Genomic DNA, 23,321 nt, shown 5'->3' with positions numbered 1-23,321 from the left:
CATCTTTTAAACATTTTAATTATCTGTACAAACTTGTCATAAAGCAGGATTGGCAACAAAAGAAATAAGACATTGTCTGGACTGATCTATGTTTGTTTTTGTAAAACATATAAAAATACTCATCTAAAATATAAACACTGATTCATACATAGTTCATTAAAACAAATCGCTGATGTACCATCATGACAGTGTAAAGGTGTACATTTCCAATTTGCGATATCACTAATGAATTTAAAGATCTTTGTGCTCCGAAGCGCGCTCATCTTATTTTCCTCTCGTTGTCCTGCTAAATGTAGGAGTAGCAGTAGCAGTCAGTGTGAGGCTTTCACAGCTATAAAGAAAGAAGGAAAAATAAGAAAGGGGATTTAGAAAAGCATATTTTCTACATATAATGCACTCAAACAACCTCCCAGCAGGGTCAGCATGCAAAGTTTAGAATGTCTCATAACAAAGTTATTATCTTAAAAAAATACATATTATAAGTGTGTTTTTAGCCGCTCTGCTTTGGCACTTACTTACATCAGAAAGGGAAAGAAATAAAGTGCTAAAGCAATACTATAAATACAATGTGTGCATTTCCTGCTTATTTCAAAGTTCATGTCTAAACGTTACTATAATTTTATACATAATGATTTAAAATTTACTAGAGGGGAAAGCTTGCAAAATGAATACAAAATGTTTGTCTAAAAGTAATTTTAGGGACATTATTTTACTCAGAAAGCTATAAAACTTGCATCTAAAATGAAACGTGGCTTTACTCTTTGGCCTCCTGGGTTATAATTTTGATGCTAAGTAGCAGCTAAAAGTGCGTGATAAAATTTGAATGATTTTACATGCCCTTTTATCATGTTATTAGGTAATTAGGTTGCCCAATTTAATAATTCTTTTTACATTGTAAAGTTTTTGCAAATTGTAATGATGCACATAAATGTCAAATGTGAAGTTTGAAAATCACAAATGAAATAGTTTGTCAAGAATCATAAACTCGAGTACGTAAATTCATTCCAGAGCCACAAAACAAAGACTGTAACAAAGCATGCATGCATTCAAACATACTTAAAACTCCTAAGAAAGTGGTATTTAATGAGAGAAATTTAACCCTTGTGTGAAAAAGATGCACAGAGGAAAATGGCAGGAGGAAAAAACCCAGAGGGAAACATCTTACAAAACAAACCACACATCAGAACAAGAGCCCTCTGAGTCCATTAGGACATACTGCCATGCAACACATGCACCAATGTATAGCATATTTCCACATAGATTAGTATTCACATCTCACAGTTGTTAATGAAGTTTGTGAAAGCAACAAAACAGAGGTTCATTCTTGTGACCCAAGTTACTTACTGAGCTAAAACCCCTCAGCTCTGAGTCAGACCACAGTAGAGAGACCTACTGCTAAATGAGAAGTTGCGCTCTGGTAAAAACAAAACAGCAAAAAGGTAGTGAATAAAGCTGAAGCTGCAACTGTTATCTACCATTGTCCTTTGAATTCTGATAGTCTGAAATTTAACCTCAAATATATTTGAATGTCAGGTTCTTATATAGATAATGTGTGGATGAAAATAAAAAAACAAATGTTATGTAATGTTTTTTGTACAGCGCCAATTCCAACCTCAATTTCATTGAAAATAATAGCTCATTTTGAATTTGATTAAAGCAACACATATCAAAAAAGTTGGAATAGGGCCAACAAAAGGCTGGAAAATTAAATGCCGCGAATCAAAAACAAATGGAGGAGCATTTGAGAACTAATTTGATTAATTGGCAACAGGTCAGTAACATGACTGGGTATAAAAGGAGCATTTCAGAGAGGCAGAGCCTCTCAAATTTAAGGATGGGCAGAGGTTCACCAATCTGTGACAAACTGCCTAATAACTATGGAACAATTTCAGAAAAAATGTCAAAACTGAATGCCTGTGATCTTCAGGGCCTCAGACGGCACTGCATTAAAAACAGTCATGATTCTCTACTGGACATCACTGCATGGGCTCAGGAACACTTCCACAAATCACCGTGCAATCCACAAATGTAAGTTAAAGCTGTATCGTGTAAAGAGGAAGCCATATAACTCATTTAAAATGGCGCTTACAGACGTCTGGGAAGTTAAAGGGGGAGGGGATGCTACACAATGGTAAACATCACCCTCTTCCAACTTTTATTGAGATGTGTAGCTCCCATCAAATTCAAAATGAGCTAAAATTTTCCATGGAATGGTAAATTGTCTCAGTTTCAACATCTGATGTTGTTTATGTATGAATAAAATATGGGTTGATGAGATTTGCAAATCATTGCATTCTGTTTTTGAAAATTGGGTTGTAGATAACAAGTTTCGGTAAATAAATGACAGGTGCAGATTTTTCAATTTTTTCTATCTGTCCCTTTCTTACATAGATTGAAATTTCACATCAATAATCATGTTTAAATTAAGGCTTTAAAATCTAATTATTTATTCCTAGTTTTTGGCTTCTTGAGGCCTATAATCACTAATGTATTTCACAGTGCTAACATTGTTCTGTAATCATTCTCTCTAAACTTAATTGTCCTTGTTTGAAGTTGAAGACTGAATGCAAAAACTACATGCAGAAGATATAATATGAGCTTATGTTTTATTACTTCTTTGTTTCTGTATCAATGGGTCTTCTTCACATCTTGAAAAATTAAACATGATAACTTTTTATGTAATATACTACATTTAGGGCATCAAGATGTACACATTTATCCAAATAGAGCAAAGAACTGTGATGAATACAAATATTTAAAATGCATATTTATACAAAAGACAGACTATAACACTGTGACTCTGGGAACAGGGCAATATACACCCTCTTACCAGTTTATTAAGTACACCATCTAAAACTAAGTGAGACAACAGCAGTGCTATATTTATTATTTATATTTAAAGTGTTTATTAATTAATGTAATTAATTGGACAGTAACATGCAATACAATTCAACAGCACTAAAACTACTCCATCCAAAATGATTATACAATTGAATCAACCCCTCACTAAAAAATAACCACAGTATGATTTTAATGCAAGACTGTTGTATTAGACTGCATTAGTTTTAACTGGAGGTACCTAATAAACGTGCTTAATTTTCAATGCTATTGGACAAGCTTAAGGAGATGCACAGGATCAATAAGAAAGAATATAGTATAATATGATGATACAATAATTTCAATGATCTCATAATTTAATTCTTACTAGATGTGACAAATATCACATCAGCAATATAGAGATGAACGTGGAAACATAACCACAATACACTTCTATGTAGATTACATCTCTTTGATTAAAAAATAAATAAAATTGAATAAACAAAACAACACATAAACAGGATAAAAAGTACTTCATGTGGTCCTTCACACTATTAACATTTAAGAAAAACATGAAGTAGCATATTTAGGAAAAAATCATTTGAAATGTTCTGGGGTTACAAATTCATACCTCCATATAAAGCTCAGCTTACGTAACACAGCACTTGAGATAGAGTCACCCATAAAAATAGCTGTTGCCACAGCAATGCTACGCTGTTTAATAATTCTGAAAATACTCCTGAAACTGTGAAGCCAGTAACAGAAGAACATCAGGTCTGTTTAAGAAGATAAAAAGGAGCATAATCAAACACTCACTGCTGTGATGAACTTTTTGCCTTGGAGGTCTTCATCTTTGTGGAAGATCGAAGGAGACTCTATGGAGGTGGGAGGTGTAGAGGGGCACAGGAAAGAGGAGGACTCGCTTTCCATGACGATGCTGGAGTTTCCAGGTATAGTAAGGCTACTCAGGGCAGTTAGACTGTCGCTGGAGGTGCACTGGGACGATGTCTCTGAGCTCTCAGTGACTATCAAACAACACACACAGAAAGATGAGGTAATATTATAACAACAAGTCAAGGAAGATACAAATTATTTAGTGTCCTATTGATGCAGTTTGAGAGCGTAAGACATTTTGGAAACAGGTGGTAAATTTGTTAAGGCTTTTATGTTTTCAGAGATTCTACTAAGATACTCTAACGACACCTAGTGGTAGCAGCAAACAAGGACAATATGGCTGATAGCAATCTACCTTTGTCAAAGGGCTTCATACTGTTACCTTAAGCCTTATAATATACACATATTGTTATTATTGTTATTGTTATTACAAATATAATGGCTGACTTATGGGTTACACAACTGCTAAAACATCCACTCACTCATGGAAGGCTGACTTCCTGTGTCCTGCTCTAGCTCATCTTCCTCTATGCAGTCATATGGCCACTGGCCAAAGGAGGGAACACTGGCTGCTGGGTGGGGATGTGTGTGTGGATGAGATGGTGAGGAGTAGAGGTGGAGATTGAGCGAGCCCAGCAGGGAGGAGGACGACTGGCTGCTGGAGGAGGAGGTGCTGCTGTTGGAGATGGTGGAGTGAGGTCTCTTGAATGAAGTGGAGTGTTCAAACGAGGGGACTGCAATGGAAGCTCTTGTTCGGGACTCTGTCGGCAGAGGAAGACACAGTGATCCGTGAGGAACAGTGACAGGAATGTAGCAAAATCTCTGTGGTTGAAAATGATGACAGCTTCTCTGGTAAACCATGAAAGAGAGTGATGTAAAGTACGTTTTAGATTACATCTGGGTTATTTACTTAACAACACCCTCAAAGTACAATTACCATCAAAACATCTTTGAAGGCCAAACTTTTGTTTTTAAACCGCATAATCACGAGTAAGTCACTTATACATCCATACTGATAAAAACAAACTGGATAAAGTAGAAAGGCCAGAGGAAACAGGAGGAAACACATTAACACACAAAAAGTGTCCAAAAGCTGCTCACCTGAGCCTTTCATAATATAGTCAATGGCTCTGTCACTGATGGCTGCATCGCTAGGCTTGATGTCCATGAAAGGTTTGCTCCCAATCCCCATAGAGACCATCTCCTGCATACGCAACTCTGGAATCCCCAAAAACTATTCTTAATGACAAAAAGTGTATCACCAAGGCAATAATAAGGTCTGAATGTCACTACACTATTTTTAAATGCACAGGGGAGAGTTTGTTCAAAACTATGACCTCAGACAAAAACTCACCTCTGTTTCTAAGTGCCTGTCTCCACAGGATCTTGCCAATAATTGCTGTCCACACAGCCTTGACCTCTGCAGAGCTGGTTTGAAGTATAAACGTGTCCTGTGACTTCCTCCGACGGAACCAAATCTCAAAACGCAGGCCACTGTCGCCAACATTTTCAGTCATACCTATCTCTGCTGTCTAAATAATAATTAGGAAAATCATTATACATTTCATCCTCATCATTATACAAGCAAAATAAAAACTACTACAAATCATTTTCAAATGATACATTCTTACTTTAAAGGACTGTTTATAGATGTAAATATCATATCCTCCTTCTATCTTCTTGGTCTTGCTAAAAAGGATGAGGTCTTCAAACAAGAAAACGTGGCGGAGGTATTTCCTCCGTCCACACCAGACTATGAACTCATCCTGGCAACGGAGTTGACCCTGTTCTTTTAGGTTCACCTGGAAAGGAAACACAACCATTAACGTGCGTCAGAGAGAACAATACAATTCCTGGTGGGATTCTGACCTCACTCTACTGTATTCATACTCACATAAAAATAGCTGGAATTACCCTTTTTTAAACAGACTTCTTTATCTTTATCTTACAGCAAGTAGTATTTGGCTGTTATGCTGACAACACATAGCCCTGTGCTCATGTTTTACTACTTACATCACAGCCTCGTATGGCATCCATAGCTAGCAAATCATTGCCATGGCGAAGCTGAAACTTGACCATCTCCTCTGCAGTGCGGAGGTCACTCAGCTCCTGCTCCTGGGACTGACTGCACTCTCTGATCAGGTCTTTGAGCAACAGTGCATATTTACTCATTCTCTGAATGGGCTTCAGCAAGTAAGACGCCAGGTCCATTTTGTCCCCGAGCTCTACCTGTTTATTCTGGACAGACACAGAGATGACTATTGAAGTTTTTCGATAAACCAATTAAAATTCATAAAAGCATTCAATTTTCTGTACCCTCTTGGTAAAAACAACTATGGTGTAGTGTATTTATCTATGAATGAACCCATTCTTATCAGAACACAATGGTTATAAGCTGTTGCAAATGCTTAGAAACGCCAGAGATGTGGTTGTTTTACATGTTTTTTGATGTTTCTTACTGGTTCTTGCCTATAAATCTATGCTAAAATCACTGATATACACTGACATGTCAGTGTATTGGTCAAGTTTTACAATTAGTCTTTTATGTAAAAAATTATTTAAGATAGTGTTGCACCTATCATAAATGATATTTTGACCTGCATACTTGTCACTGCGAAGAACGTAGAGTGAGAGTTTCCAGACGCACCTTAAAGAACTCGTTCCCATGGCTGCTGAGCAGAGCGTCGGACTGCGGCTTATTCTTGCTGTAGAGAGCATACATTCCAAACTGATCCTCCTGCACACAAGATTAACAAGTTACAACACTGACCACAGTAAGGAGCATTCCAGTGTTTCAGTATGCTTTACCCAGCACTATTCAGCTTTTGCTGATTTCAAATGCATGGGTTGTACAATCAGTTATACTCATTATGCTGCTGACAGGTGTGTGAATAGGTTAGAATAGCTGGGTACACAAACTCTATCATAATGAAACGATGTCACTGCACTGTAAACATCTGAAAAGTCAGGAACTACACAGTTTGCTCTTTTAGGGAACACTGACTGACTTTATGAACTCACGTGTCTAAGAAAACAGCTACTGATGGACAGAGGGGAGTGGGCACACGACTCCAGCTCCTTCAGGAAATAGTGACTGTGGAAGTCCCAGAGTTTCTCCACATTCCCAAAAATTATGCTGTGCTTCCCCCGCAGATCCTGAGGCAAGTCCAGACGCTCCATTTCGGGGAAATAGTGCTCAGTGATGTAGCTGAGAGAACGAACATACTCCCTCTCTGTGGAAATCATCTCATCCATGATGTGCTGGACTTTACTGGTAAATACAAAGACATTTCTGATGACATTTCTAGTATATAGGTATAAAAACAATTTAAATGATCAATTCATCACTCAAGTGATTTATCAAGCAAACATTCCAAACATCAGCAAGTTAGGGTCTAAAATGTGAATTTGCCGACTGTCTCCTCTTAATTTAGAAAGCTAGTATGTTATTGTTTTTAATAAGTAACTTTTATTTGTGGCTCTCATTAGTACACAGCCTACAATACATTATCACTCTGCACGCTCAGCAAACTCACTCCCAATATTCAAAAAATCGATGAAAACAGAAATCTTCTGCACCTTCCTATGCACCTATACCTTTTTTTTTATAAAACGTCCTTTCTGCTCTTTCTTCGACTTGAACTTTATATTTCTTCAGATAAGACTTTACTTTGATGTTTTCTCCTCAACTTAAATTTTTGCCTCCCCTGTACCTAACTTGCATATTCGGTTTTGAGTTAGATTAAATAAATGCAAGTAAAAGACTCTAACTAAAGCCATAACCAAACCATATCTGTCAGTGTTTTTATTTTTTTACAACAAATATCCCCAGCTGGCAATGAGTAGTGTTTAGTGTTTCTGGTACTTATCCCATTGTCTATACATGCATAGGCTACTGTTTTCTGTTGCTTACCATACGTGTTTGGTTTTTAGTATCTATAGTTCTCTTCCTCACCTGCTCTGTTTCTTGCCTTCTACATCACTGCGTCTGCTTTGGATCCTGGAGGGTGTAGACATGCTGCGGCTGCGCCCTAATGCGGGGCTTGTCACGTCTGGTCTCTGCAGCTTCTTCTCTGCAGACACATTATTAGCCACCTCCAAACCCTTGATGTACACACCTGTGTAGCCATGAATATGACTGACATCTGAATGACCGCTCTCTCTTGTTGTCAGCTCATAGCTCATGGTCTTCTTCATGATTTTCTTCATTGGCTGCTTTCGGAGGTGGGCTGCTCCAGTGTACACTGGTTCAGAGTGACAGGAAACGGTCGAATCGATGGTGCAGTCGCTGTCTGTGTCATCAAACATACACGGACTCTGCCTTAGTTTGTTGTCACAGTCGGGGGAAAAAGTGAAGTGTGAGGAGGAGGAGATTGAATTGGAGGGGCTTTGGGAGAAAGGCCCAGCAGAATGAGGGTTAATGTCCTTCAAAGTTAACGGTGTAATGCCCCCAGGTGAAAGTGCACAACCATTGGCTCCATGCAGTTCTGTTGTGGTGATCTGACCTTCTGCTCGCTTAAAGGAAGCTGCTGAATCAACAGCTGTGTAGTTCTGTGATGCAGTCATGGCACGAGCCAAAGTCTCTTCCAGCTGCTGTTTTGTCTGTTGACATTTGTGCCACACCATGTTCCACTGCTGCACCTGCTGAGGGCTCTCCAGTGAGATCACCATGTCATTGAGGGTGGTGAAGTTGTCCGTGGAGAATTTTGATGCCTCAGTGTAGTAATCCTGCAGGATTTGCACCACAGATGGCGAAAGTGAGACATCTGCACTGTCCAAGCTTAAATGACAAAAATAATCCCTGCAGTGGTGCATCCACTGGTTCACCTAAAGATGTTAAGGAGTGGATAAAATAGTTTGTATCATATGATACATACAAAGAATTGATAATATGGCTTTGGAATTCAGCGTTTAGGAAACAGTTTTAAGATTTGTCTTTTGTGACAAACATCTTTAAAGCACCGTGAAATAAAGCATATACAGTTGTCATTTCTGTAACACTACTGACTCAAAACAAACATTGATAAATACTTACTGACTCATAGAACTCATACAGGTTGGTTAGGATGTCTAATTGAGCCTTCCTCTGCTCCACTCTGCTTAGGATAGACCCCAGATGTTGCTTAAAGTCAAGCAGAACAGAGTCTGGAAGGGACTCCGGACAATTTTTCACAAGCTGTATGCCGTGCCTTTGCTGATGCTGCCAGGATTAAGGCAAGATACATTTATTTAGCATTGAGTGTCATCTTAAAATTCGACCTCAAAGCTGATATTCAGCAAGTTGAAAAATAGCTGTGGAAATGTGCTGTGTTGCTACTCACTACTGTCTCCTTTAGAAACTGCTCCAAGTTCTCTCTCATCTCCTTGATGTTAACAACAGACAGACTAAGTGATTCCAGAGGTGTGAGTTGTTTTTCTCCCTCTACACTAAACCACAGTTTGATCTGAAAAAAGAATGGAGCATTGCTGATCTGTTTAGAGTCCAATTTCCTGAGAGAGTAGAGAAAATCTTCAGCGCAGATAACAGAAATAAAGGTCACCTCTTCTGTCTGCTCCTCGAACTTGAACACCTCCAGCAAGCTCTCTAACTGTTTCTGAGACTTGTTGGACAGGATCACAAGCTTATGAACCTCTTCATCTACTTGGTTATATAGTGCATTTAACATTTCAACAGCATCCCTTCATAAACAAAGAAAACAAAAGGGATTAAAAACGTTTCGTACTGCTTATATGATCACTGAGTGTAAGTCCTCGCAATTTTCCTGAAGTACCTGTAGTTTTCATTCTCACAAGCCTCTTCCTTCCTGATTCGGGCGAGGACAGTTCCTCCCTCCAGACGCAGTCTGTTTAGCCGAGTGTCATCTAGTACACACTTCATGAGATGTCTCTGCTGTTTCATTATCTTCAACACCTCCTAAGTCCAACCACAAACATGAAATAAATGAATACTGCAAAATCTAAATACAAATGTGCAATATCTGTCTTTTTAACTTAAAAACCTGTTGGGCTTAGAGAGATCATGGAAGTTAACCATAAAACAAACTCCTAAACATTTTACTACAGCTAGAAAGTAAAGGATCAAGCAGAGAACTATTGTGTGTCAGTGGAGACACATAAATCAGGTGGCCAGACTGCCTGCAGGGGTCGAGTCTGACCTCAGAGGTCTTCAGGTTGCCGGGGTTGTTTAGTGTTCTGATAGACTCTTGAAGGGAGGCGATGGCTGCAGTACAGCTGCTGGCAAACGGTTCAATTTTCTGTGACAGAAAGACAGAGATGTAGAGTGACAAAACTGAAATATCCCCAAATACTGGAGTGGCTCAACATCACAATTTACAGTAAGAAAAGTGAAAACAATTCCCCTAATCCATGTGTAAAATATGAGGTTTAAGTCCAAAAATAATATTTGTCCATTTTTATATATAATTATATATGGATTTGGCAGAACAGGAATTAGTATAATTTCTTTACATTTTCTGAAAAGTATTTTCCACCTTAACCAAGCTCTTATAAGCCGACATATGCAACATGTTTGTAATGCTGGCTACAGCACATCCACACCCCCCACCTGTCTGAAGAGGATCCAATGGTTGTGGTCGTAATGGAAGGTGCCCTCAAGGTCTCGTGTGAGCTGGGTTTGGTCGATGTGCTTCAGCAGTGCCTTCAGAGAAGACAAGGTCTCAGTCTGGGGCAAGAAAAATAAAAAACACAAACACACTCTGTCAGTGTGTCTCTCCAATCTCTGTCATCAAGGCCTGTAGGGCTACAGATCTAAACTAAGTAACAAGTGGGTTTATTCAATATGAACCTTTGTGAAGGCCTAATAAAACCTCTTTAGGTCTATCAACTAAAACATAAAAACATACTTTTTCTAAAATGGCTCATATCCAACTGAGGAAAAGTTATTATTTACCTGCACATTAATGTCTCTCTCAGGTTTGGCCGCCGTCTCCTTTTCCACCAGGAACAGAACTGAGTAAAATGCATTTGGTTCTAAAGCCTGAAAAAAAAATTCACATGCTGTTTTTATTGTCAATCAAAGTGGAAAATATATACACACATGTAATTGTTACATGAACAGCTAAATGTAAAATATGTATCAAAGACACTTCTAATGTAAGCGTTGTGGTTTACAGAATTATCGGCCTTACATCAGGGAGCAACTCATCAACATGATGATATGTCTCTTGCAAGACAGCTACATTCAACCCGCTCCGAGCGAGTGGTTAAAAACAGACAAGTAAGCACAGGCTTCTCCACACGAGCCCTGAGGCCACCCGTTTCCAGAAAAATGTCTTGGAAGTGTAGTCACTACAAATATAAGGTGTGCCCTTTTTTAAGAAAAACAAAGTGTGTCATAGACTGTGAGGGAGAACAATAGGAGATACGTAAGGAATGTCACAGTGAAATAACTTTAAGAGAGACGTGGCATTACAGCTCAGAAAAAACAAAGATTTAGCAGGGCCAGAAAAGTCTTCGGCTGTGTTGGAGGGTAATTACATATTTTCCACTGTGGGCTAACTCACCTGCAATTCAGACAGAGATGACAACAGAGCTGGAACAGGCTGCTGCCTTCTGCTGTCTATTACAACAGTTAGACCTGGATCCCGTCTTTCTTTCCTAAAACCAGTGTGTTAAAGTCAGTGCACTGTCATAGATGGGTAGTTTGATACTTTCAAACTTCCAATTTAGGTCCATACCCAACTGAATAAGGGCTTTTTTTATTTGCCTGTAAGCACGAAACAACATAGACAGTGTGACAGAACATGCTGATAAATTCTGATTGCGACAGCAGTTATCTTCACCTCATAACTGTCAGGTGAGAAAGTTACTGGAGTTTTTTTAACACAGACAAACATTAAACTTACAGTAAGTGTGTGTGACTTACCGCAGCATGGAATAGTAGTAGCCCAGTAAACAGGTGAGGTCATTGACAGTGCAACTCTTATCTGCCCACACCTGAGCTCTCGTGCACACCTGCAGCACTGCTCGCCCACTGCGATCCCTGTTTCCTGGAAGAGTGAAGGCCAACAATAGGTCGATGTTTGATGCTCAAAGACACAACATGGTGATATGTCTACTGACACACAAAACAATTTCACAATAGGCCATTCTAAGGTGGAAACTAGCTGATGTTGCTAGTAACAGACACAATCCCTCGTCCCTACCGGGCATGATCACTGCACCCGATGCAAGCAGCTCTTGATTGACCTCTGACATCAGTTTGGGGAGGGCTGAATTACTTTCAAAGGATGAACTTGATACTGAGGTCAGCCTGATGGCAGTTCCATTGACGGCTTTAGGACTGTGTGACTCTTCAACACTATGCCTGCGCCGCCTGCTGTCGTTGCCGATGCTGTCATCGTGTTGTCCTGTAGAAACAATGATTCATTGACAATCTATCACATCTGTGTCCCCTAAGTTATTTTTACTGAGCAGCACAGATACAAAAAAAAAAAAAAACACCATACAATCAAACTGAAATTTGAAGTCTCCTTACACTTCACTGTTTTCTGCATAAAACAAGTGTTTATTAGTGGTGAGGTAGGTGAGCTCTAGTAGTGAGTTCACACTGACTCGTCAAGACCAGGTGTTTAGTCAGCCCTGTATAAAAAGTCTAATAACTGTGGTGTTACTAGACTCTCTTATCATCACCTCCTCCTCTTCACCTCTCCATGCCTCAAGGGTTCTGTTTATAGGAAAGGTGCTCTGACAAGTGATACAGCTGTTTATTCTGTATCCACGGGGCAGTAAGACAAATCCTTACACAGAATACACTATCTGCCTGTGAGCCCTCCTGGATACTGGCCATGGACCCAACAGCTGGGGTAAAATGGATTCAGTAAACAGTATAATTGATTAGTTGATCAGCGGAACATTAATGGCAACAAATATTTCATTCGACATATGTCAAGCTAAAATGCCCCATGTTACTTGGGTTCAGTATGTCTTACCCCAGGCTTCTGTCCATCATCTTTGATACTGAACTGAATATTGCTGAAATTGGACTGTTGATGTAAAAGTCATAAATTGTGACAATGGACTCAGGATGTGTCTCATCTAAATACAAACACGCACACACACACGCACACACACACACACACCATAGTTGAGGCTTTTATTTTGTATTCTTTAAATTCTGAAAGTATTATAGAAAAAAGAGGGAACACAGTCACAGGTTATTTTAATTTTTTAATAAAGTCTTGATAGGTCAGGGTTCCAACCAAGTTAGCTGATATATCTGTGACTGAGGATCTGTGTCTGATGGACACCATTGTGTGTTGTCTTTTTAAACAGTTTGAGGCTTCTTGCATTGTCCTGCTTTGTCCTGGGACAGTAGACCCTCCCACCTCAACCTCTATTGTTTTTTAAACAGTTAGTACATTTACTGTGCAACTGTGTGACTTGGCTGTTATTCTAAAATAAAGCCTCCCTGTCAGTTTTTTTGTGTTTGAATCTAATGCAATATGCATTTTAAAGTCATCAAGCAGTCTGCACTGGTTGCTGCTACTACTACTGATCACAGAAATAACACAGCACGTGATTTGATATTGCAGAGTTTGCTGATTCATATCACGAGTAATTCAACCTTAGTCACTGTAGTAGTCTGTAGTATTTTGTCTAGGTGGTATGAGTCAATGTAAGTTAGGTTTCGTGTTTCTGGAGTGAATGGGCTCTCCAACTAGACAGGGATATTTTGAAAGGCCTTTTTTCTTGTGGGCCTCTTGTGATTGGTTTACAAAGGACACTTTTGTAAATTCGGAAACCCATCTGGGATCAGATCAACCCCCAGCCCCAAAAACAGTGTAGGGTCATCTCATTGTGGTAAGCTGGGGTCCCCGTGGTTGGTTTACAGGGTTTCCACAATCCTTTGTTGCCTTTGAAATGTCATTGTGGGAAACCTGCTTTGCAACAGCTGTAATACAATCCCCTCTGAGGCAATCTCAACAACAATGATGTGATTTAACTACTGTACTTGTGCTGTGTGTAGTGTCCTCTTTAAAAATGTCAATAAATATTTTATTGAGTTAAAAAAAGACAACAGGCCACACAGCTTCAGCTATGATCCTGTGCTTTTGAGGGTAAGCATTCAGAAATTTTTAATAAACTACCTCACATTTCAATTCACGGAAGAAGCCGGGTTGTCTAAAAACAGCATAACTCCCTAGGTGGTACTTTCACATTGCTGCTTTCCTGTGCTACCCAGTATGAACCACCACACTACAAAACAGACTGACAGTGGTAAAGAAAACACAGGCTTGTGACTAAAGCTCTGTTTCCAGGGTAGGGCCATACCTGTCCACTGAACATGCCAAAGAACACAGAGGGTAAGCTTAGAAAAGCAATAGCTTACCAATGTCAGAAATAATGCTTCAGAGATATAAGTTGTCTCAACTCAGACTCCAACTCCAGCCTGATTAACTGTTGTAACCATTCGTGCTGCAGGGCATGATTAGACGCCCTCTGAGAAACCACTATGCTCTAGCTATTAAAAGTGAAACTAGGTTTTCACACCCTCAGGTTGTATTATTTGATAAGTGATAAATGAAGAGTCATAGTGTGATGTTTCAACCACTACTGGAGCTAAACATGGGACAGCTCTGACTCAGGGGGTAGAGCAGGTTGTCCACCAACTGCAAAGTCTGCAGTTCAGTGTGCGATATATAAGTACTACTTTGAAATTTTTTTTTAGCCAAAATCAATTAAGACAACACTGAAGAGGATTCTGTGAGAGCATGTTACTGCAACTGTGCTACTGCTTCCCAGATTCCATTCATATATGTGAGTAAAATGGTTCAATGTAATCTGCAATGAAGGAAAAAATATTATGATTAAAGAGGTTTGCATTATTCTATACTCCATAAAAAAGGCTCAGTAATTCTGTGTATCAGGTGAGAACTTTAGTTTTTAGCAAATCTCAATAAAACACGGAAAAAACAGCTATGCAGCTATGGAATAATAAACACTTTAGTGTAAATACTTATGGAAACTTGTATATGGGCCCAAGGTAAAACATAAAATACATTATTCATCACATTATACATCAGTGTTGCCTTGTTTTTAGTAAGGGTACGCAGGCAAAAGGTCTTATGACAAACTCATTATTGGTTATGGTGTTTTTATACGAATTGTGATAATAACAGGAAAATCTTGTTATTGTTAGCTTAATCTATAACAATGTGTCACATTTTTAAAAAAGTGGTCATTTATTTAGTACTATGACTCTTCTTCTTCAAAGCAACTAGTAACTATAGGTGTAAACTATGTGTAGGTATATAAAAAAAGAATTTTCTACCTGAAATGTAGAGGAGTAGAAGAATGTGCCCAAAAGCAATCAATTGAATTATATACATAAAATACAATTACAAGTACGTGGGGCCTTATAATCACAGAAGCAAGCTTGTGAGCTGAAAGTCCATGGTTAACTCTCCAGACTGACAGTATTGAATATGGTAAGGACTAGTACAAAACGGTGTGTGTCCCTTCTTTGTCAACATCATTGCAGTTCCCTTGAGCAAGGCTCTTGTTTCAAACTTCTGCAGTGGGGCTGCTCAGTATGTCATAGGTCAAACTGTAGTTGTACTGGAACATGGAGACATAAGTTTGGTAAATCAAACAAATAAGGTATTTGCCTGTAATACAGTATGATTACCTGTAACCTAAATCTACAATATTCCATTAGACTTGAAATCAATCCAATCTGCTCCTCCCAGCTCTAAGCTCTACCATGCTCCACCACGCTCTGCCCGGTGCTACAGTAGTAGTTCTTATGAAAGTGTAAAACTTGCCTGGTTAGAAAAGCAACAGATTCTTTGAGATTCTCTCTCAAAGATAGAGCATAGAGATATTTCTATAAAAAATGTCTGACAGTTACATACTGCGCTTTTATATTTAATAACACAGCAAAAAGTTGTTCAGTATCACACACCTGACTCATCTTTGCTGCTTCTCCTCTCAGAACCAGGAAATGCTGCCTCCACATCAAACTTCCCAAAATGAAGAGTGTAGCCGTTCATTAGCTTTTTAGGTGAGATGTTAGCTGAGCCACCTGAAGAGGATCGTTCCCTGTGGCCTTTTACCTGGCTTGCTTTGTTAGTCCTCTCTAATGACTTTGAACGTCGTTCTGCTCGCCTTTCTGCACTCCGTATCCCCCTCTGTAAGTAAAGAAAAGGTGTGCTGGGTCTGGAGTCGTCGCTGCTGAGCCAGCCCCGGCTTCCCAGCTTACGAGATAAGTGTTCTCTGGAGGAGCTCCGGGTGTCGGGGCTGCTGCCTGGTGTCACAGTCCTCTCTCTTAGGCCAGCATTGTGCTCTGGGTTTTCCTCCAGGATGGACTCAGAGCTAGACCCAAGGCTCATGGGGTTTTGCAGAGCCTCCATGTAAGATTTCCTGAAAAGTCTCCTGCTCTCAAAGGCAGCAGAGTCTTTAGGGATGCGGCGTCGAGCGCCTGGGTTGCTGAGGTCTGTACAAGAAGAAAGGGTTTTGGGCCCTGGTCCTTTTTCTCTCCTACCAGTGTCCTCCCCCCACTGTCCTGTCCCACTCTCTTCTGTGGATCTTTCAATCTTAATGATTGGCATAGTAGCGTCTGGTGCACTGACATGATGACTCTCGCTGCCAGGGTCCGTATTATTTCTGCTTGGTGACGTGGGCTCAGAGAAGATGGAGTCAGCGCCCTGAGAGTGCAAGGACTCTCTGGAGCTACGGTGACTGTCCAAGGTCCCTGTGGATCCACTAGTGCTGCAGGTGCTGAGATGAGCTCGAAAGCCACCTCTGCTGCAACGTGCTTGCATGATGGCGTCCGACGTGCTGCTAATAAACACTGGATTGACCACGTTCTTCCACGGCGTCCTGTACACAGCAGTACCAGTGGTGAGCAGACAGTTCTGTAGAGGATGCAGGTTCTGGTCACGTATTACATTCTGCAAGAACTCAGCTGTGAAGATGCTGCCATACAGGCTCTCTGCAATGGGGATTTCTGCAATCGCCTGCCCACTGGGCGACAAACATTTTATCACTAGCTTGGCAGTCTTGCGGCCTAAAGGGACGATCTGGAGATAGAAGTCTCCTTGTCTTAGCCGAACCTTGTGCAAGGGGGCGAGCTGCAAGACGACTTTCTCATGGATGCAGAGAGGCCACCCATCATGATAGAATAGCAGTCCTCTGAACCTGACCTGAGAGAAAAGAGAAAAGTCAGCTAGTCAGTTCCCAAAAACATTATTACCATCTGTGTGTCATGGTTGAGCTGTGGTATGACATGAACTGCAAAGCTTTTTCTAAACACATGTTTAACTTTAATAGAGAAGATGTTTTCAGGGGACACCCTGAATGACTCACTGTCAGAGATCATTCCACTAAAGAAGAAAACCTGTCTGATCAGGCCTGGTTTCGCTGCAGCTGCAAGATAAATCTTTAACCCAACAGTATAAAAACAGACCCTGAGAGGAATCAAAGACACAGCACTCAAAGGGGTAGCTTTTTTCATCTCTTATAAATGTTGAGGCAAAGACGGAGGATTTGATCTTATTCTGAAGCCTCTCATATTGCCTACAATACAAAGCCTCTCAGATACTAAGCAGGCTGTTCTCAGGGGCTTAGCTTAGGTGAAGCTATTTCTCTATGGCTATTGTCACAGTGTAATCAACAGAGGAATAAAGTTTCAGTTCTTTGGTCATCGGAATCAAAGGCTGTGAAAGAAAATACAAAGTTTCACTTTGGACCCAATAGTCTAAAGCAGCTTCTCAGGCAGAATACAGTTTCCCTCTGTTTCCCTATTCAGAGAAGGATGGCTGCTTTTCAGCTTGTTTTTGGAACAATATTCAACTTTGTCTCAGTGCCTTCCCACTCAGCAAAGATAATTCACACTCAGCAACACTGCTCTCCCATTTTTTGTCAACACAAATATTTTGTGTTATCACTGCGTTACTTATTTTTGAAGATGTGTTTAGGAAAAAAAACATCTGAGTGAAGTGAATGTAGTCTGATGCTGTAAACCCTGTTTTGTTTGTGCCTTTATTGTATTTTCTCCTCATCTCATCCCTGAGGTTCCTTTCCCAGCTTTTTGTCCATACAAATAGCTAGAATGAGATGAACCCAGGTAAATCTGTGACCCCTTGTGGCCCCATAAGAAATTCAGAAACAAATCATAGTAAGCATTGTTGGGTTCCCAAGTTTACCCTCACATGCCATGTCAATGATACCAACTACGCACACAGGTTTCTTGCTGGATAATCTGCAGGATCCTCTTGGCAGGAAGTAAGAAGTCAATTAGGCAGCGGAGGCCGTCTCCTCGATACTGCCTCTCCACCACGCTGAAGAGCTGCCACAGGACGGTGGCAGCAGTGTCAGTAAAGGGGCGGTACAGGGCTGACAAGGTGCTCTGGATACAATTATCCAAAGATTCAGCGTCCTAAGGAAAAGAAGAGACATTTTAGGATGGCTAATAAGGGGCGGCTGTAGCACAGTTGGTAAAGAGAGTTGTTGACCACAGGGTCAGTGGTTTGATCCCTGTAATATGTCGAAGTGTCTCTGGGCAAGACACTGAACCCCTAACAGCCCATTCCCCTTCCCAGCTGTGCATTGCCGGTCCAAGCCTGGTAGAAATTGGGGAGGGTTGCGTCAGAAAAGGCATCCGTTGTAAAAACTGCCAAATCAACATGCGGACAATGATCCGCTATGATGACCCTGAACTCACGGGAAGCCGAAAGGACAAAAAGATAAATAAAAATTTAGGATGTTAATTTTACAAATTAAGCTTGTAATACTGTTAAAAATATTGCAAGGCCATATCAAAGGCAATTTTTCTCAACATATATCAAAACATTAGAATCCCACTGTTACGCTACTCTCAACATCTTGACGTGAGCTTAGACGAGTGGTTTGTAATATTTTTTGGCTTGGGCCCCCATAAAAGTGAAAAAAAAAAAAAAGCATAATAATTCTTTATAAAGGCATCAAAAATTAACATTTCCCTGTGCTAAATTTTGCCAGAATATGAACAGCAGAATAAAAGATCTTCTCAAGGTGATCTAATTGATTTCTGTGGGATAATCGTTTTACTACATTTTTGACACCATGAAACAAAGCATTGTCTCTTTGAGATGCCTCACAGGTTACAGTCTTAGTCTGGACATTTTTGTGAGCAACCCAAGTGGGTTGTTTGTTTCATTTAAAGGTTTTCAGATGTGGGAAATAAAAAAAGTACATGAAAAATTAATTGTCTAAGATTCTTCCTGGGACCCTACTGGGGAATTCCAGTGCGAAATTAGTAACCACTGCTGTAGACAGATTGAAATGCAAATTGTTTGCATCTGCAAAATATCAAACAACTCTTGCACAACTACAAAAATACAATGCCTCAGCTTATTGTACATAATTGCCACTTGATAAACACATTACAATACAGTTCTTGCATAATTAAAAGATTTTAAGAGAACAACCCCCCTTAGCCAGACTTTCAGGAAGTTTGAACATGAAAGGAAATGTCAGCTGTGACTGTCCTTCCATCATAGAGAGGGGAAACACCTGGTAGAAGTGACATCACTGCCCATGGACACAAACAGCTAAACTGTGAAATCCAGACTGCAGTCCACTTCTGGCCAGGATGGTGCAATGGTATCCTGTAATAACAATCATGCCATCGCTGACCCCTACATAACCTGGGTCAGCATGTGTCCCCAGCAGACCGGATGACATGTCTGACACTGTTAACTACAACTTGTCAGGGAATCAGAGAGGACATGTGGGACTACAGCAGTCTTGGACGAGGTTGACCTGGTCTGGTGGTTCACACTATGTTCACAATTCTGGCTATGACCTTCCTCTCAGTGGTGAGAGCCAAAGCCAAACACCCCTCTGCTATCTCCCCTTCCCGAGTGGAACACAACAGTGGAATAGAGACATCTGCCTCCAGCGATAACCAAACAGCTGGATAGTGATGCCAGGGAAAGTCCCACACTATGACAACTGTTTACCACATTGAAGAACGTGGCGACTGAGGATGCAGTTCTTCACAATTGACTTTCACTTGCACATCTAAGCTGCATTTACATGACAATGAATTTTGTAAAAAAACAATGTGTAAAAGTCAAGGCATGAATTTAGCTTGTCAGGCAGCCTATGTTCCACCCATTCCAGCATCTAATGATCTAAGCAGCTCAGCAACATCAATTAAGAGAAGAGCGAGTACAGCATTGGTACACATGCCACCATTCTACTACAAGGCGCTCATTGTGCACTCCGCTTCACTAAGTGGTGTGCACTGTATAGTGTTGGTGTCCTGAAACAAACAGCCCACCTCCATTAGCAGTCAGCCTAATTTTAGAGAGACAAACATGTCTCTGGGCATTAGTCACTGTTGCACCCGGGAGGAGAAGAATAACATAGTTCTTTATTGGTGGAAAGCTAACAATGGGAGGAAAGCTCTCCCTAGTGAGTTACGATGGACCAGCAAGTTTGTCTACAGGTTCCCAAGCCAGAAAAAGGTGGTAGTGACAAAAGTGCTGTATTGGTTTGAAGAACAATTACTTAACATAGTAGATGTTCTTTAAATCAAACAGTATTAAACCTATTGCACTGGATTGGCTGTCAATGTAAACCAGTGCAAAATGCATGCGAAGATTGCATTATAGCTTTATAACAGTGTTTACACTCAGACTAGTGGCAAATTCATGTCACATAATCAACGTTTAGATAATTAATTACGGCTGTATATTGTCAGGAGCCTTTTTTTAATTTAAAAAAGTGTTTATAGTATGGCTTATATTTAACATGTCTCAGCATTGACTGAGACCCACCAGAGCTGAGCTTCCCATCTGCACCGAGCCACAGAGGAATGCAGTGTGTACGTTTGTGTATGTCTAGCCTCAGACGCTCAACCAGTACAGGAGTAGGATGGGAAGTCCCACCCTTTCTGATGCCAGTTTTTCAATGCGCTGTCTGTGCAATGCAGGACCGAGGTGGTATTTAATGGCAAGCTCCAGGTGGGACACTTTGTTGTCAGTAAACCAGCTGTTCAAGAGGTGCAAACGGCAGGTAGCAGACTGAGTGATGGGGGTTCTGCTGCTCAAGAGCTTTGCGGGCAAATGTTGCAATGTGGCTACCAGCTGTGATCACACATGATGAAATGTTGTATTGTCTGGGCATTTTTAAAGTTTCTAGTTTTCAAACTTGCGTGACAGAGAAATAGTGGAAAAAGGAACCAAAAAGTTATGGGCAAAGAAAGCAAGAAGGGGTGCATCACAGAGGAAGAAAAAGTGAGAGACAGAGACAGACAGAGAGTGAATGCGAGGTAGTTACTGACACATTTAATGGGTCAGGGACACAAAAGGCACTGCCTACCAGGCCTCCAGTGGAGCATGAAGCCACCAGAGGAGTGTAACAGGAGAGCCACGGAGCCCCCATACAGGCTGCTCTCTAACCAACCTGCTATCAGCCCGAAAGGCAGCTGACTGACAAAGGCCACAGGTTGCTCAGACCTGCCCCGCTGCCAGGTGCCAGGACCCCAACAAAGGGCCTAGTGAGACCTTACCATTGAGTCTCCAGTGTGATTCAGCTTTTGATGTGTGCCAATAGAAATCCTATCTTATGAGAGGAGAGGAGAAGAGAGGCTGTGGGAAATAAAGATAGAGAAAAGATCTGTTCATTCTTCTAATACATCTATAATCCTATTTTAGTTATTTCAAGAAGAGTTAATTGATGCCACATAATGACAAACCATTGCATTAAAATAAAACTCCTGGGAGATATTTGAAGTTTGCAGATATTTAGTCTTACATCTGCTTTTATTTGACATATCTAACTGTAGAACTGAATTGAACTTGAACCCAAACACAAACACAGACAAACACAATATCACATATATATCAGACACAAAGACACATACTGTAGCTTTTGTCTGTGTGTGCAGACCAGACAGCACACCCTTCCTTAGACAATTGCATAATAATGTGCATTATAAAATGACACTTTTATAAATGTTAGCTCAGCAGATAAACTTTAACCCTGAATGGCACACACATCTGGTGCTATTAGGTGCCAACAGATCGACAATAATCAAAGTCTACAGATGATGATGATTATGAGTTTTCATGTTGCACCATTAAAAAACAAAGAGTAAAAGCTAAAATAATCATTGGTAGCCGTAATATTTTCTGTTTTAATTAGGACCAAAAAAAATGAGCTTGATGAAGTAGTGGGGGAAAATTTTACAGGCCCCTGTGTTAGTTATCAGAAAGACTTGACTTATACTGTCAGTAATGACTCTGACCCGCAGGATGTACACAACATTGACAGGCTATTGTTTCTAAACAGCCCTGACAGACCTCACACAGCCTTTACACATATATGTACAGAACAAATATACGGACACATAAATTTGCATATTTGATTTGACCTATATAAAAACAACGCAAAGAAGAAATTTCACAAAAGTCCTCGAACCGAACAGACCAATGATGAGCTCTGACAACAGAGACAAACGAGAATAACAAAGTCTGCTGATACCTCTGCAGGGTAAATATAGAGTGAGTGCATTCCAAAAACAAGTTGTAGGATGATAAAAGAACGTGACTTATCAGAAAGGGTAGAAACTTGTGTACTTCATTCACCCTAGTCATGATAAACAGCATATAAGGCAAATCTTGTTTCCATTCTTTTTATTCAGTTACGAGTCTGCTATAGGTAAAAAAAACAAAAAAACAAAACAAAAAAAAAACACTTGAAATACATGTCATTTATGAATTTTACTGTCTAATTCCAGTGTTTATTCCCCGGAAAACACTGCACCCCTAATTGGTCTTTAATTACTGAAGAGCTTTATTGTATTTAGCTGTAATTGCCAACAAATGGAAAAAATATGCTGAGAACAACTAATTAAGAAATATGCTCCCACTGCCCTTCGAAGTGAACAAAGAGGACACAAATAGGCTCACTGTAGCACTTACAAATGTTTAGTAATATATTATGTTACTGTAATGAAAAATTAACAACATAAAACAAGGGAATGCTAGGAACAGGATGAAAACTAAGAAATGTGTGCGTTTGTCTGTGTGTGTGTGTGCGAGTTGGTTGAACAATCAGCGTACACAGTCCCCCCCGATCTCTTTCACTTCATGCATGTACAAAAGCTACCTTCTTTGTTTTGGCTCAAGGGAGAGAAGTCTAAATATAAGTTATCTCCAAAGTAAGGCATTAAACATATCCATGCTGCTGAATCAGCTAAATAAAAAAACAAAACACAGTTGCTAAAGGTTCCCAAGGAGCCATTTTCAAATCAGAAAAAAGTAAAAAGTATAGACATAAGTATGAGATAGTGTGACTATTTCCAAAAAGTCCCACTAAACATTATTTAAAAACACATTTCAAGCTCATACCTTAATACTCAGGTAGTTGTCACAACTCCGCGACTTTGCTCTGGAGTGCATTTTCTCCAGACTGCATTTAGACAAATAATCCCAAACTTCAACAAACAAATAAAGGTAATCAACTCCGAGCACTAGAATCCCAAGTAAAATCCACTCTGTCAGTGCTGTAACTCAATGCTGTTCTTCCCAGTCTTTGAGTGTCTGTGGTGGCGGCAGCTGGAAGCAGACTAAACTCCTGTCAGAGCGTGAGAGAGG

General features: G+C 40.1%; 1 protein-coding gene across 4 annotated transcripts; it reads right to left on the bottom strand.

Annotated features, from left to right (window-relative positions):
• Position 1: 1 nt before the first annotated feature.
• zgc:158766 (uncharacterized protein LOC100009641 homolog) lies at positions 2-23,321 on the bottom strand. Of its 4 annotated transcripts, none has more exons than XM_067511241.1 (24): positions 23,076-23,316; positions 17,915-18,112; positions 15,638-16,877; positions 11,877-12,080; positions 11,597-11,720; positions 11,235-11,328; positions 10,622-10,708; positions 10,277-10,393; positions 9,867-9,965; positions 9,483-9,625; positions 9,252-9,390; positions 9,033-9,155; positions 8,747-8,911; positions 7,667-8,538; positions 6,733-6,982; positions 6,359-6,448; positions 5,725-5,949; positions 5,343-5,513; positions 5,066-5,243; positions 4,813-4,929; positions 4,194-4,472; positions 3,634-3,842; positions 1,345-1,414; positions 2-331 (listed from the first exon to the last, which is right to left on the bottom strand). In XM_067511241.1, exons 1-23 carry the CDS (start codon positions 23,124-23,126, stop codon positions 1,370-1,372), a joined length of 5,220 nt encoding a protein of 1,739 aa, XP_067367342.1. In that variant the 5' UTR covers positions 23,127-23,316; the 3' UTR covers positions 2-331; positions 1,345-1,369. The 4 variants fall into 4 exon arrangements, with proteins under 4 accessions (XP_067367342.1, XP_067367344.1, XP_067367343.1 ...); XM_067511243.1 differs by having other exon boundaries at positions 7,667-8,439; XM_067511242.1 differs by lacking the exon at positions 1,345-1,414.

Source organism: Channa argus, chromosome 7 (assembly GCF_033026475.1).
Source record: "Channa argus isolate prfri chromosome 7, Channa argus male v1.0, whole genome shotgun sequence".
NCBI classification, from domain to species: Eukaryota; Metazoa; Chordata; class Actinopteri; order Anabantiformes; family Channidae; genus Channa; species Channa argus.
Note: the sequence above shows the minus strand (reverse complement) of the source record. Positions and strands in the feature narration are given on the sequence as shown.